Source organism: Borostomias antarcticus (genome assembly GCF_949987555.1).
Source record: "Borostomias antarcticus genome assembly, chromosome: 8".
NCBI lineage: Eukaryota > Metazoa > Chordata > Actinopteri > Stomiiformes > Stomiidae > Borostomias > Borostomias antarcticus.
The window spans coordinates 6,430,523-6,445,204 of NC_140241.1; the positions used below are offsets into that span (position 1 = coordinate 6,430,523).

General features: G+C 44.9%; 2 protein-coding genes across 2 annotated transcripts; one reads left to right on the plus strand and one right to left on the minus strand.

The window, feature by feature from the left end:
* Positions 1 to 1,635: 1,635 nt before the first annotated feature.
* LOC311312208 (metalloreductase STEAP4-like) lies at positions 1,636 to 9,368 on the plus strand (the record flags this gene model as incomplete). Its single annotated transcript, XM_084442081.1, has 9 exons — positions 1,636 to 1,836; positions 2,259 to 2,366; positions 2,588 to 2,658; positions 2,873 to 2,957; positions 7,106 to 7,384; positions 7,512 to 7,606; positions 7,712 to 7,865; positions 8,348 to 8,518; positions 9,114 to 9,368. The coding sequence occupies 9 exons, from the start codon at positions 1,636 to 1,638 to the stop codon at positions 9,366 to 9,368; spliced, it is 1,419 nt and encodes a 472-aa protein (XP_084298207.1).
* Positions 9,369 to 12,077: 2,709 nt separating this feature from the next.
* Positions 12,078 to 13,361, minus strand: LOC311311847 (serum amyloid P-component-like). Its single transcript, XM_084441629.1, has 4 exons — positions 13,308 to 13,361; positions 13,029 to 13,131; positions 12,487 to 12,781; positions 12,078 to 12,345 (listed from the first exon to the last, which is right to left on the minus strand). Exons 1-4 carry the CDS (start codon positions 13,336 to 13,338, stop codon positions 12,112 to 12,114), a joined length of 663 nt encoding a protein of 220 aa, XP_084297755.1. The 5' UTR covers positions 13,339 to 13,361; the 3' UTR covers positions 12,078 to 12,111.
* Positions 13,362 to 14,682: the final 1,321 nt, after the last annotated feature.

Below are 14,682 nucleotides of genomic sequence, written 5' to 3' on the forward strand. Positions count from 1 at the left end.
AGAGAGATTGAGAGATTCAGAGAGAGGGGAGAAAGAGAAAAGAGTGAGAGAGGAAAAAGAGAGAAGAGTCACAGAGAGAGAGAGGGAGAGAGAGAGTGTAAGACATATTTCATTGAGGCACAGATGAAATGACTCATCTGTGTAAGTCTGCTAACAGACTAACTCTCCTCCACCTGAATGGCTTTCTGAAAGGTTACTACTCAAATGATTTTCTTTTTTTCTCCCGTGGTCTCCCCCTAGGCGCACATTAATGCCTAAGTTATGGACTTGTCTGTGTAAGCTCAACAGTAGATGTGATATGTTGCTAGCACAGCTGTGTGCTTAAAGCTACATTCAATACCAGAAAAGACACCAGTTAAGGAACACTCCCACATGAAACCAGAGCTTTATATTTCCCCCTGGTGACAACAGCTTCAAGCCCAGCTTATCAGCAGCTCTGGATAATAAAGGATCAGGTTGTCTAGACCAGACCAGAACTGCAGCTGCTTCGGTAGGTGGTTCACTGCACACACACACACACACACACACACACACACACACACACACACACACACACACACACACACACACACACACAGTAGGATCTCCTTACTGAGATCTGTTTTCTCCTTCTGTGACGCTGCAGACATTGTAGCGTAAATCCTCAAAATGTATTTCAAAAACAAACATCTTTATTTGTCATGCAGTGAAACACACATCACACGGTGTAGGGAGGCGGTGATGCTGAAACACACACACACACACACACACACACGAATGACTGGAGCTTCACCGATGAAATTCTTCTCCTGCTCTTACATGTAACACATCTCATCGGCAGCCAGGAGCAGACAGTAGGTAGCATGCATGAGTCACGCCCAAGGACCAATCCAAGTTCTCCTCTCTGTCTTCATCAGGGACAGACAGCGTTAGCGATTTGTTGTTCTGCATGTTTTTCGTATAGGGTCTTTATAGGGGAACCCCTTGCGAACACTGGGAGAACATGCAAACCCCACACAAAATGGCCCACAACCTTCTTGCTGTGAGGCAACAGTGACAAGTACAGTACTGCCCCACTGCTCCGCACATGAATGATTTTGGGGTTCATTGTCTTCGAGACAAGGACACTTCGGCACACAGCCGGGTGCTGGGATTGAACCGGGGGCCTTCCAATCCCCGACGTCCGCTTTACCTCCTGAGCTACGTGCCTTCCCTTTGCATAGAATCTGGCTCTCATTTAGCAGTACTGCCAATACAGTTGGTTTGAAATGATGAGAAGTCATTGGGATTCTTTGAGATACAGGCATTTTCTCCAGAGAAATCCCATTGTAGAAGCTCTTGCACCTCCAACTTACATTTGTTTGCACCTCCAACTAACTCAGTGGGATATAATGAGCGAGTAGCCCAAAAGAATTCCCCTGAAATGACAGCAGTATCAGATAAGTACAGTTAATCAGCAATGGTAGGGCAAATTGCACTGAGGAGTCACACACGCGCGCACACACACACACACACACACACGTGATAAAAGACAAGGATCCTGGGCAGGACTATGTAGCGCACAGTCAAAGATCACACACTTACCGGACTGGACAGGATCAAAGTCCTCTCAATCAACCCAACAGGGAATCCCCCACCGTGAATTCACCTGCCACCATGTCGGCTAAGGAGAATGGAGAGTGTGTGTTCCTGTCTCCGCTGGGTGTCTCGGCCCCCCCTGGTAGTGAGCTGATATGTATCTTCGGGACGGGGGACATGGGACGTTCTCTTGGACACCGTCTGCTCCAGACAGGACACAGGGTGGTGTTTGGGAGCAGGACACCCGACAGCTGCAACCCCCTGCCTCAGGGAGCACAGGTACAGTACAGTACCTGTCTGTCTGTCTGTCTGTCTGTCTGTCTGTCTGTCTGTCTGTCTGTCTGTCTGTCTGTCTGTCTGTCTGTCTGCCTGTCTGTCTGTCTGTCTGCCTCTCTGCCTGTCTGTCTGTCTGTCTGTCTGTCTGCCTCTCTGCCTGTCTGTCTGTCTGTTTTTTGTTTCAACGTAATGGGCTCATTATATAAAGAAAGGTATTTTACATGACATTTACAGTATGCATGTGTACACTGCCTGTGTTTACATGTTACATGTTGTTTACATGCTGATGTATGTGTATGTTGACATTCTGATGTATGTGTATGTTGACATGCTGATGTGTGTGTGTGTGTGTGTGTGTTGACACGTTGATGTACAGTATGTTTGTGTTGACATGCTGATGTGTTGACACGCTGATGTCCATCCAGGTCATGGGTCATGCAGCTGCTGCCCAGTTAGCTCACCTGGTCTTCATAGCCGTCCAGAGGGAACACTTTGACTTCCTGGCGTCTCTGGGAGCAGAGCTCAAGGGGAAGGTCAGCTCAACATCTTCATGTCATCTCATGAATACTCACCCAGATAGCAAGCGGATCTGGGCCATATACAGGCCAGATCTGGCCCTTGTGGCTTAGTTCCGGCCCATATATGGCCCATATCCGCTTGCTATCTGGGCAATGACCGCATGGCTTTATTAAACATATTTGTGTTATATACTGTACACTGATGGTGACTCTCTTTTGTCCTATTTGGGTGGCAGGTGTTGGTGGATCTGAGTAACAACTTGAAGAAGGGCCAGTACCCTGACAGCAATGCCCAGTACCTGCAGAGGTGAGGAACTGGAATATGCATGAAAAATGTACAGTATATATCAAATATATCAAAAATATAAACAGTATGTAATCATGGTAGGTGTATAATTTATGAGAGATTAAGTGTGTGTGTGTGTGTGTGTGTGTGTGTGTGTGTGTGTGTGTGTGTGTGTTCATGTTTGTTGTTCATGTTTGTTTGTGTGTGTTTGTTCATGTTCATGTTTGCTCACCAGCCTGGTTCCTGAAGCTGCTGTGGTCAAGGGCTTCAACACCCTGTCTGCCTGGGCTCTGCAGAACGGCCCACTGGCTGGGAAACAGGTGAGGCAGGGGGGGTCATCCACAGAAGCTCCAAGAATATTGATTTGTCACGTGTAATGAATGTGTGCAGTTACAATGAAATGTTGCTACCGACTCCAAGTATGCTCAATACAGATACACAATTTACAAATTACAAATTTCCAAGTTACAAATTTACAAATTTCTAAGTTACAAATTTACAAATTTACAAATTTACAAATTTACAAATTACACTATAAGTACCATTTCTATACAGTATACAGATGGGGGTATCTATCAGGATCTGATAGATACTGGTCTGGTTGGATTCTGTATATGCTATATATAGATATGGGGGGGGCGGGTATATTGACATTTGCTTGTGGCTATGTGATGTACTGTACACTAGATATTCTATGTACACCAGATGTTCCAGATAGTAATTCAGGTGCTAAATGGCTTGCGGGAAGAAACTCTTCCTGAACCTCTCCATATTCGCCATGTGAGTGTGGTATCTCTTCCCTGACTGTAGCAGAGAGAACAGTCCATGTCCTGGGTGGCTGGGGTCTTTCAGGATCCTGTTGGTCATGGTCTTGCATCTTCTGGTGTAGATGTCCTCGAGGTGGGGGAGTGGCCCCCTCAAAGCTGACCATACCACTCTCTGTAGAGCCTTGTGATCCTGAGAGCTGCTGTTCCCTTACCAGGTGGTGATATTCCCTGTCAGGATGCTCTCGATCTTGGATGAGTAGAGGTTTTGTAGAATCTGGTGGGACGCTCTGAATTTCTTCAGTTGTCTGAGGTGGTACAGTCTCTGACGTGCTTTCCTCACTACAGTGTCTATGTGTGTTGACCAGAACCCTGAACTTGGTGTCGAGTCTGGGTAGGGTTATGGTGTTGAAAGCTGAACTATAGTCAATGAACAGCAGTCTCACATAACCTGACACGGTCCCCTTGCTCTTGTTTGGGTGGGATAGGGTAGGAGGATGTGAGCTATCGCATCTTCTGGGGATCTGTTGGGTCTGTATGTGAACTGTAGGGGGTCTACTAGCAGATGTGTTCCTTGACCAGCTTCTCAAAACATTTCATCACCATGAAGGTGAGAGCTTCCGGGTGGTAGTCATTGAGGCATGCTGGTCTTGGCTTCTTCGGTATAGGGATGATGAAGGACTTCTTGAAACAAGTGTGTGTGTGTGTGTGTGTGTGTGTGTGTGTGTGGGGAGGGGGTACCCTCTGCTGAAAGATGTAATCAGCTCCATTGGCCCCTATATGCTCTCTCTCATAAATCGCTCGCTGGTTTCTGGCTGTGTTCCCTCCTATTTTAAACAGTCTGTTTTTCAGCCTCTCCTTAAAAAGCCTAATCTGGACATCTCTCTACCTAGCGACTTGAATAATCACAATATTTTTGACAAATTCTAGTCTGGTTTTTGTGAGAAACACTCTACAGAGACAGCTCTTCTTGGAGTCTCAAATGATCATGATGTCCTCTGACGCTGGCAAATGATCTATCCTGGTGCTGCTTGAGCTCAGTGCAGCTTTTGATACGCCCTCGACTGCGCCCTCGATACGCCCTCGACTGCGCCCTTGATACGCCCTCGACTGCGCCCTCGATACGCCCTCGACTGCGCCCTCGATACGCCCTCGACTGCGCCCTCGATACGCCCTCGACTGCGCCCTCGACTGCGCCCTCGATACGCCCTCGACTGCGCCCTCAATACACGCTCGACTGCGCCCTCGATACGCCCTAGACTGCGCCCTCGATACGCCCTCGACTGCGCCCTCGACTGCGCCCTCGATACGCCCTCGACTGCGCCCTCCACTGCGCCCTCGATACGCCCTCGACTGCGCCCTCGACTGCGCCCTCGATACGCCCTCGACTGCGCCCTCGACTGCGCCCTCAATACACGCTCGACTGCGCCCTCGATACGCCCTCGAGATACTGCCGCCAGACTATGGACCAGGTCCAGTAGAACTTCTCATATTACTCCTGTCCTGACCTCTTTGCACTGGCTTCCAGTTGATTTCAGGATCCAGTTCAAGGTTCTTGTTATTAGAGCCCTACATGGTCGGCACATGTGTCTCACTTGCTCCATGCACATGTTCCCTGCAGGTCACTGAGGTCTTCTGACCAAGCTCTGGTGGTTGTCCCTCGCACCAGGCTCACGACCAGAGGTGACAGATGCTTCGTCTGTGACACCTAGATTGTGGAACGCTCTTCCTCAGGACTTGAGAGCTGCTGACATTTTTAAGAAGCAGCTAAAAATGCTTCTGTTTAGACAAGCATTTGTCAAATTAATTTGACTGTATGTCTATGACTGTTTGTTGTCCTGTATCTTGTGTTTAATTGTATTGATTCTTTGTGTGCATTTTAACCTGTGTGAAGCACTTTGTGAGTCCTCTCTGTAGGAGTGCTATATAAAAAACATTTACTTACTTATTTACCATCCAGAAAAACAGGTGAGTGGGGGTGGACCAGAGAGCTAGGATTGAACTGGTTTGAAACCTGCCTTTTACAGAGAAACCTTTGTTTATTCAGGGGAACCCATTGAGACCAAGGTCCTCATTTTGATGGTATCATGATTACAAACATGTATACAGTAATTAAAATCCTAATACAGTAAAAAAAATAAAAAAAATAATGTGTCAATACACTTGTGTCAACACCCACTCAAGCTTTAGGCCAAGGCGACACTATTCAAAACATGCACAGACCTCAACCTCACCCAACGCACCATCGAACCGGGTGAGAGTAATGGTCGACAGAGAGTTTTAATGCTTTAATAAGAGAGGACTTGACCATGCTGAACAAGGCATAACTCCTCCTGACAGGAAGGAGGAAGCAGGATGTGTGATTGAATGCAGTTGCAGCTATGGAAACATTCAGCTGAGAGGAATCACTGAGATAAAATAGAAGCCCGCCGGTTCAGATGCATGGTGAAGCTGGATGGATTTCTCATTTGTTTGTTTGTTTGTTTGTATTGTTTTCCCTGACATTGTCTGGTGAAGTGAGGACTGCACCCGTGCTCACAGATGTGAACGCACGCACACACACACACACACGCACGCACGCACGCACACACACACACACACACGCACGCACGCACGCACGCACGCACGCACACACACACACTTACAGGGTTGTTGCAGAGATAAGAAGAAAAATTTCAGCCTCAATTTCAGAGCTTTAGAGAGAAGCACAAAATACAGACAAAGGCAATGTCTCCAGAGACCAAACCTGAATCTGCCTTGCATTCTCTTCAAACACACACACACACACACACACACACACACACACACACACACACACACACACACACACACACACAGACACACACATCCTGCAGCGCTCTATTTTGAAAAACAGGTTGTTGTGAGTTTTGTGTGTGTGTGTGTGCGCGCGTGAGCATGATTCCCTGGCTGGCAATTTGATTATATCCACAGTGGGGCTATGCAGGTGTCACATTTACATTCAGATAGTGGTCTTGTCCCCCATGTCCCCTGCTGGGGTAATGTAAGAAGACATGGCTCACTGCCTGGTCCACTTACACCCCCCCCTGGGGACAACTCTATTCCCCTGGCTGAAAGATCTTCTTGTCAAACTGCAGACACACATACGCTAACACACACCGACACATTCATACAGTAACGGTACACAAATACGCTCTGCCGATGGACTCAGAATGTGTATGCATTATAGCACGATGTACAGTATGTGGAGACGGTTAATGCCGAGGCCAGTACTTATGTCACAGTTGTGAAAACTATAAGAAGATATTGCTGATGCTTATATGTACTTCATGGATCCTCCTCCAGGTGTATGTTTGATGTAGGGTATGTCACTGTTGTGCACTGTGTGTGTGTGTGTGTGTGTGTGTACATTGTTTGAAGATGCTCAGTGTGTGAGTGTGTGTGTGTATGTGTTTGCTTGCGTATGTATAGTACATTGCTGATGCCCACTGTGTGAGTGTGTGTGTGTGTGTGTGTGTTTGCTTGCGTATGTATAGTACATTGCTGATGCCCACTGTGTGTGTGTGTGTGTGTGTGTGTGTCTGTGTGTGTGTACAGTATATTGAAGATGTTCAGTGTGTGAGTGAGCGTGTGTGTGTGTTTGCGTGCGTATGTATACATGTAGTACATTGCTGATGCCGAGTGTGTGTGTGTGTGTGTGGTTTGTGTGTGTGTGTGTCCTCCAGGTGTACGTGTGTGGGGACAGTGCAGAGGCTAAGCAGGCGGTGGTGGAGCTGGCCACCAGGCTGGGTCTCAGTGCCCTGGACCGGGGCTGTCTCCCAGCAGCCAGGGAGCTGGAGGACTTCCCCCTGCAGCTGTTCCCTGAGTGGCGGCTCCCCCTGTGTCTGGCCACTGGCCTCACTGCTTTCTTCTTCTTCTACCTGCTCATCAGAGACGTCATCTACGCATACGTCACCCAGAACAAAGACATCTCCTTCAGAATCATGGTCTCACTGGCCAATAAGGTAACGCACAGAAACACCTGCTACCGCCTACTTAGCTTGGTATTGTCTGTTCTCTACTTAGCTCTAACCGTGTGTGTGTGTGTGTGTGTGTGTGTGTGTGTGTGTGTGTGTGTGTGTGTGTGTATAGGTGTTCCCCATCGTGTCTCTGATCATGCTGTCTCTGTGTTACCTGCCTGGTGTCCTGGCTGGGTTCCTACAGCTGTACAGGGGGACCAAGTACAGGTCAGACACACAGTGGATCTGTAACACTGATAGGCTGGAGGACGGTAGGGGAGTGGCTCTGTTCAGGCAGGGGATTGGTGAGACAGTCTACTGATGTATTTGCAGGCGCTTCCCTGATTGGCTGGACCGCTGGATGCTGTGCAGAAAACAGATGGGTCTGCTGGCGCTGTTCTTGGCCGTCCTGCATGTCACCTGCACGTTCGTCATACCCATACGCTACTCTGTCAGGCACAAGCTCATCTCCCTGGTGGTCGACGAGGTAGGCGCCAGAGGTAGCTCATAGTTTGGCATTTAGTGGCATACGCCCTGTTATAAGGTTATTTACAATCATATACAACGCTCCATATAAAATTGTTGACAGACTTTGCACTCTTGAGATATTAGTGCTCATTGCTCATGTCACAGCTAAGTACACAATGGATCTCTGTGGGCATGTTCTTGCCCATAGAGATCCATTGTGTCCTTCAGCATTGGGCTTAATGTGCCCGGAGAGATCCATTGTGTACTACTTACATGTAGCACTAATATCTCAACAGTGCAATGTCTGTCAAAACCTGTGGACTGTTGTATATGACCGTACATTACTGTACCTCATAACAGGGCTTATCAGAATCAGAGTCAGAATGCGTTTATCAGACTACTCCTTTATTATGCTCAACCCTGGGCAGGAATAATTAAGTCAATGGAACAGAGTTACTTACTTACTTACTCTCTTTTATTATCTCCCTGTCTCTGTGCCAGATGAAGGACAACAAGACCACTCCTTTTGACTTTAACAACACTGAGGCCTGGGGCACCGATTCCTTCTATGCTCTGGGAATGCTGGGATTCTCCCTGTACATCCTACTGGGAATAACATCCCTGCCTTCTGTGGGAGGCATGCTCAGCTGGAGGGAGTTCACTTTTGTTCAGGTCAGATACAGGTTATACTGTAGGTTATGGGTTAACGTTATAAACATTTGAGCTTGTGCGATAACATTTTGTTTAATTTATAACATTTCCCCGAAGTGCCAAAGCATAAAATATTAACACTATGATATGATAATAATAACATGTTGCTTTGTGTGTGCCTCCCTCTTCAGGGCAATATCAGTCATACGTATGCTTACTGAAGTCACGTCAGAGAGTGTGGATATTTAGTTTTATCATTGAAATTGACATTGCAATTGTTACCATCAGAGCCACTGTGGAAGCAGATAACTGTACACCACTATTCACCATCCTCACTGCCTATTCTATAATTCTATAATTCAGACTGAGTGCTAACTTTAGCCTTGTACTTTAAATATTAAGTTATTCATTAAATAGAATTATGATACCTGGGAAAAACGTAGCCAAGATACTGTTACAGGTCATAGATTGGCTAGTCGGAAGGTTAGACCGACAGAGAGACGGAGGGGTGTGTGTGTGTGTGTGTGTGTGTGTGTGTGTGTGTGTGTGTGTGTGGGCGCATAAATGTACTTATGTATGTACAGTGTGATACTCACCCCTGCCCCCTCTCTCCCAGTCCAAGCTGGGTCACCTGACCCTGCTGCTGTGCACAGCTCACTGCTACCTGTATGGCTGGAACAAGTTCCTGCGCCCCTCCATCTACAAGTGGTTTACCCCCCCAGGATACATGCTGTGTCTGGTGCTGCCCAGCCTGGTTCTGGTGCTCAAGCTGCTGCTCATCAGCCCCTGTGTGGACCGCAGCCTCGGCCGCATACGTCAGGGATGGGAGAGGGCCCGGCCGGGGGGGCGGGACAAGACCACCCATCTCTGAACTATGACCTCTGGGTCAGTTCCTTGGAAAGACACTTCTCAGTGAACGTGACTGGATAGATCTCTTGGTGTGTTTTTATATTGTGTTCCAATCGGGGGTATCTGGTCATAGTCACTTTGTCATACACCATTGGCGTCGTTAGGCCTGGGTATCCGCAGCTGAAGCCCCAGATCTTTTATGAATAGCCCCAGATTTATTTTTTGTGTGAAAAAAAAGAATTATATATAGATTTATTTTTTGTGTGAAAATAAAGAATTATATATATATATAATATACGCAAGCAAACACATACACACAAACCTGGGGCTATACATATTCATCTGTCATTCCGATCATGCATAAAAGCCCTTGAAAATAATATATGACATATTTACTACTTGTCATTGTTAGTGATAGCTTGACAAGATGGAAGCTTCTTCAAAAAGAAAAAGTATTAAGGCAACGATCAGGCGCAGGTGAGGCTAGAGGTGGTGGAGGAAGAGAAGGAGTCAGGAAAGCGCCACCACCTCATCTAACGTTACAGGCTCAGGTTGGTGACGAAGGCTCTAACTAGCAAGTCTAGCTCAGTGGTTCTCAAACATTTTTGTCACAAGGCACACCTTTTAAGTATTTCCAAGGCGCACCTTTACATATGATAGCTATCATGTACTGCATCATCATACTGTAAATATTCACCTCAGGCATACAAGTGTGCAAGAGCACGGCACAGTTTGAGAACCACTGTGGTTAGCCTGCACTCACTGTGATATTAATGTGGAACATGGGCTGAGCATAGAAAGAAACATGAGTGCCGATCCTGGGAGGGTCACAAAAGAAAGTATCCTAGGCTACTTCAGACAAAGATAAAGTCTAACCATCAACAGAATAAAAGGTTTATCCTTTTAGCTGAGTTTGCTATCCAGCGCTAGCTATGTTTCTTATTGGCCTCTATTGGGTATTGCTACGCAGTAGCTAGGGTTGACAGTCGTGCTCAACAAAGTGCTAGAGTAGAGAACCAAATTAACACAATATGTCACTGTCCAATGAATTATATTGCTCACTGTACCATATAATAGAAAAGTAGATGGCCGATAAGGTTTTCATAATAAAAAGTATTAAAAAAAAAGTATAGTAAAGGTATCGTATCGGAGATTTTCAAATGATACCCAACCCTACTGAAGAGTGGGTTTCAACTTGGTTACGCCAACAAAATGTTTTTGATGGGCAGAGCCATGTGCTCTCTGAGTACCCTTTCCAGTTTTACTCTGAAATGGGGCATATATCAGGTTAAACTCTAAAGATTTCTGGATAAGCAACTACAGCAAGTAGAAACTATAGCAAGTACAGCAAAGCGAGCTATTTATAACTAGTTATAGTTAACAACCTATTTTGTTATAAGTATTCTTCTCACTCTCTTCTGGAAGTTATTGATCTCACTCAGTTCTCTCAAATCACAATCACAAACATACAGTACACACGCACACACACACACACACACACACACACACACACCACTGTCTCACAGCTTCTTTTAAGCTAATAACTTATACAGTATCTTATGATTTCCTGATCCCTTGAAACGCAAGCATACCTGGGTAATTATACTGAACTAAATACAGCTGCAAATCAACCAAGTTGAAGAGTACAACAATGTTGAAAAAAACAGGAAAAACATGTTTGCAAGTTTTCAAGTTTCTATGTTTCCTGACTGATTTGATGTGTATAAGTGAACAGAAATTGCCCAGGTTTCCCGAAACCTTCTTAGCGCTAAGAAGCTCTTTGAGTCTTCTTAAGGCTCCTGTTTGCTTGTTTCGGAGCCATAAGAAGACTCAAAGAGCTTCTTAGCGCTAAGAAGGTTTCGGGAAACCCGGCCATTATTTGTAAATAAAAAAAGCTTTCATATCAATCATATCAATGCATTTGTTGAAATCCAACTGCTAAAGCAGAAAACATACACAGGCACACAAACAGGCACAGAAATCCTGCTTCATTAAAAAGCACAGACCTACCTCTTCATACAGTATACTGTACTGTACATGAATTTAACTTGTTTTAAACGTCCCACTCACACCAACAGACACTAACATTGCGCTATGAGAGCAGAATGCAGTCTCTTGCCTAAAGTGAAACATTTAGTCAGAGACATCCTATCCTCCCGCGTCTAACAACATTATCTACACACACAATCTGCTCCCTCTCACATACTCTCACACCGTGGATTAATCTCATAATCATGTTAGAAGATGTGGATTAAGGCTATTTCATGCAGCCAGGTGCAGTGGGGCGTGGCTGGATCGTGATGTTCATTGCTTCAGGATAGTCTCTCCAGTTAAAAAGGTACGAGGAATGCCGTGGAAAAAGCGGTATCAGCATCATGTCTCTACTAATGTTTAATTTCACACACCAGGCAGCCCTGACTGCTACATAATCTCATCCATGAGACTGATTATATTAGTCCTACCGTGAAGAAGTAACAGACAGCAGAGACACCACTGAAACAATTGATACATGTCTTATTCACAAGTACACACATACAGAAGCCGTGACTTGATGTTGCTGTGTTGTGTGCCTGAGTGCTACTGTATAACAGTTACACTGTGCTTGTGACACCAGCTGTAAGGGTTTGATTTTAGAAACATTAGTGAGTAAAACAGTGTTTTTGCCTACTTGACAGATATTACTGGGCGTAATTCTGCAAAAGAGTGCTCACCCAGACCAACAAACGTGTTACCAAACTGACTGTAATGTTGGCCCTCTTTTAGGGTTAACAGTAAGGGTTATTCATCACATCTTTTTGCTCATTTTCCACCAGCACTGTGCCAGTGACTTGGTACTCCAGGGCCCTCCAGTTGATCACGTTTCCGGGGGTGAAGTTCAGGTCACTGGTGTAACGGTCGATCTCACAGGGGGAGATGACATAGTTCCACATGTGGACATCAGAGATCATGCCGACAAAAGACTGGCCCTTATCGAACTTATTGCCATAGGCATCCTGCTCCTACACAGACAGAATATTGTTGGTTATATTGAGCACATACAAAATGCATGTTTATGTTGTGTGGTACTGTATATTACCAAACATTTTAAAATAACTACTGTATAAGGAACATGTAGATTAATTATATCAGAACTACTGTACCTGTCCTAGGATGATCATGGGCGCTCCGCTGATTACGCCTGATTGGATGAACTTTCGGGCGCCAGGTTTGCCGTTCAACCACAGCTGAGCCAGGCCGCTGTCCGACTCCCAAGTGGAGCAGATGGCGTTCCAGAGGTTGGGTTTGTATTCATGCCCCTCGTATCTGGTGGACCTGTCCAACACGTATTGATCTATCCGACCCTCTGCGATGTGCTTGAAGATCAGGAAGGCGTTAGGCAATGAGGGTGTGGCTAAACTGAAGAGGGCGTGGTGTCTGCTGAGGTCTGTGAGGAACCTGGAGAGGACAAGCAGAGGAGTTGAGGGTCCCATCATATAGCATCCTGGAGAGCTACAGTATGCAAAATGTATCTATTAAAACATATGTAGCATATATAATTTTTGTTTGATATTTATAGTGTAGTATAGAACAAGCATTATTCACTGGAGATGGTCTAAAGTATTTGACTGTCTTAAAACATCATTATTTGACATTAACTAAAGAACAACAAAGAACAACAACAAATGTATTGAGCCTACTGTACCTGAGACACACAGACACAGAGGAGAAATCCTCTTTGGATGTTGACAGCCTCGTAAAACTTGTGTTGGACTCCAGTGGAAAGGTGAACATTTTTCCTGAGAGGTCTAGAGAGACCAGAGAGTCAGAGTGAATCATACTGTAAGGTACTGTATCAAAAGAAAGCATTATGTTATGTACGGCCACCATGGTTTCTGGTTCCTAGATTAAAAACATGTCAGCTTCTCAGACCTAGACTAAGTTGAATCTACTGTATGCTAACTGGCCCATACGAGAGTTGTACCTTCAGGTGCAGCACTGCATGCTGTGAGCATCACAAGTGTGAGGAAGAGCTTCCTCATCTATATGGGAAAAAGGAACTCAAGTCACTTCAATCAAGAGGTTATTTCATACCGTACAGTATAACTAACCTATCATGCCATGTTAGTTCTACAGTCAACTCACAAGCATACCAGTACAGTGCCATGAGTGGGATTCAGGTTATTCAAATTATGAAGCAAGGTTATACTGTAGTTAACGAGAACTAACAAAAAAAAATAAAACTAGGTGTGAAAAAACACTGTAGATAAAAATAAAAACTAGGCTTTACAAAAAAATGATTACTAACTTAAACTGTATTGTGTGTTTACAAAACTAAGTAAAATAAACTACAACCATAGAGACAATGTCTTTAGTGTTTGTCTTTTTCATTTCATACTGTACATAAGCCTAGTATTTTGGGTGGATATGAAATCTTTCCTCCTTTTTTTGCTGTGCCCCTGCGGAGAAGTAACCTGGCATGCGCCAGCTTGCGAGATCAGGATGGTCTTGAGGCTAGCACAGAGGAAGAAAAATAAACTAAAACTGAAATGAATAAAAACTAAACTAAACTATTTCAAAAAATACAAACTAAACTAAAATGATAAATAAAAAATGAATTAAAACTAAACTGAAATTGAAAACAAAAAGTTAAAACGAATAAAAAATAAGGAAAAAAGATAAACTATTATAACCCTGGTATGAAGACAGATGGAATCAGTTAATCAAAATTAAGTACAGTTACATTTATGTAAATGTATGTTCTTACCTTGTGGTCTGTGTTAGTGCCTGGAAGTTATGCCAGAGAGAGTCTGAGAGTGATGAATGCATGTACAGCAGCCTCTCATCATTTCCTCATTTGTGTTTGTGTGCACGAATGTGTGTGTGTATGTGTGTGTGTGTGTGTGTGTGTGTGTGTGTGTGTGTATTAAGTATGAGCAAAGCACATTTGTTTCACATCCTTCCTCTTTATTTCAGTGGAATCATTCCTCAATTCTGTGGGTCCTATTTGCTCACATGCAGGGCTCGAGTCCCTCATTCAGTAAACTGCACCAAATCTGCTAACACCCGCAGAATCTGACAACAATAGCACTCACACTTCTGAAAACCAAGTATTTGTATGCCTGAGCTGTGGGCTACGGTACAGTATGTGTTTTCCTTGAGCTTGTTTTTGTGCTTTGTCTTTGTACCAAAGACTACATCAACCAAGAAACAGAGCAGTGGTGCTACACAAGGGGCTACCGGAGGCGAGACGAGAGAAAGATGTGAGTGGCTGTTTCCTGAAATAACAGCAGCATCATGTCTACTGAGCCCTGTCTATCTGCATAAGACAGATACATTTAGACAGGGCTTTGTATCTC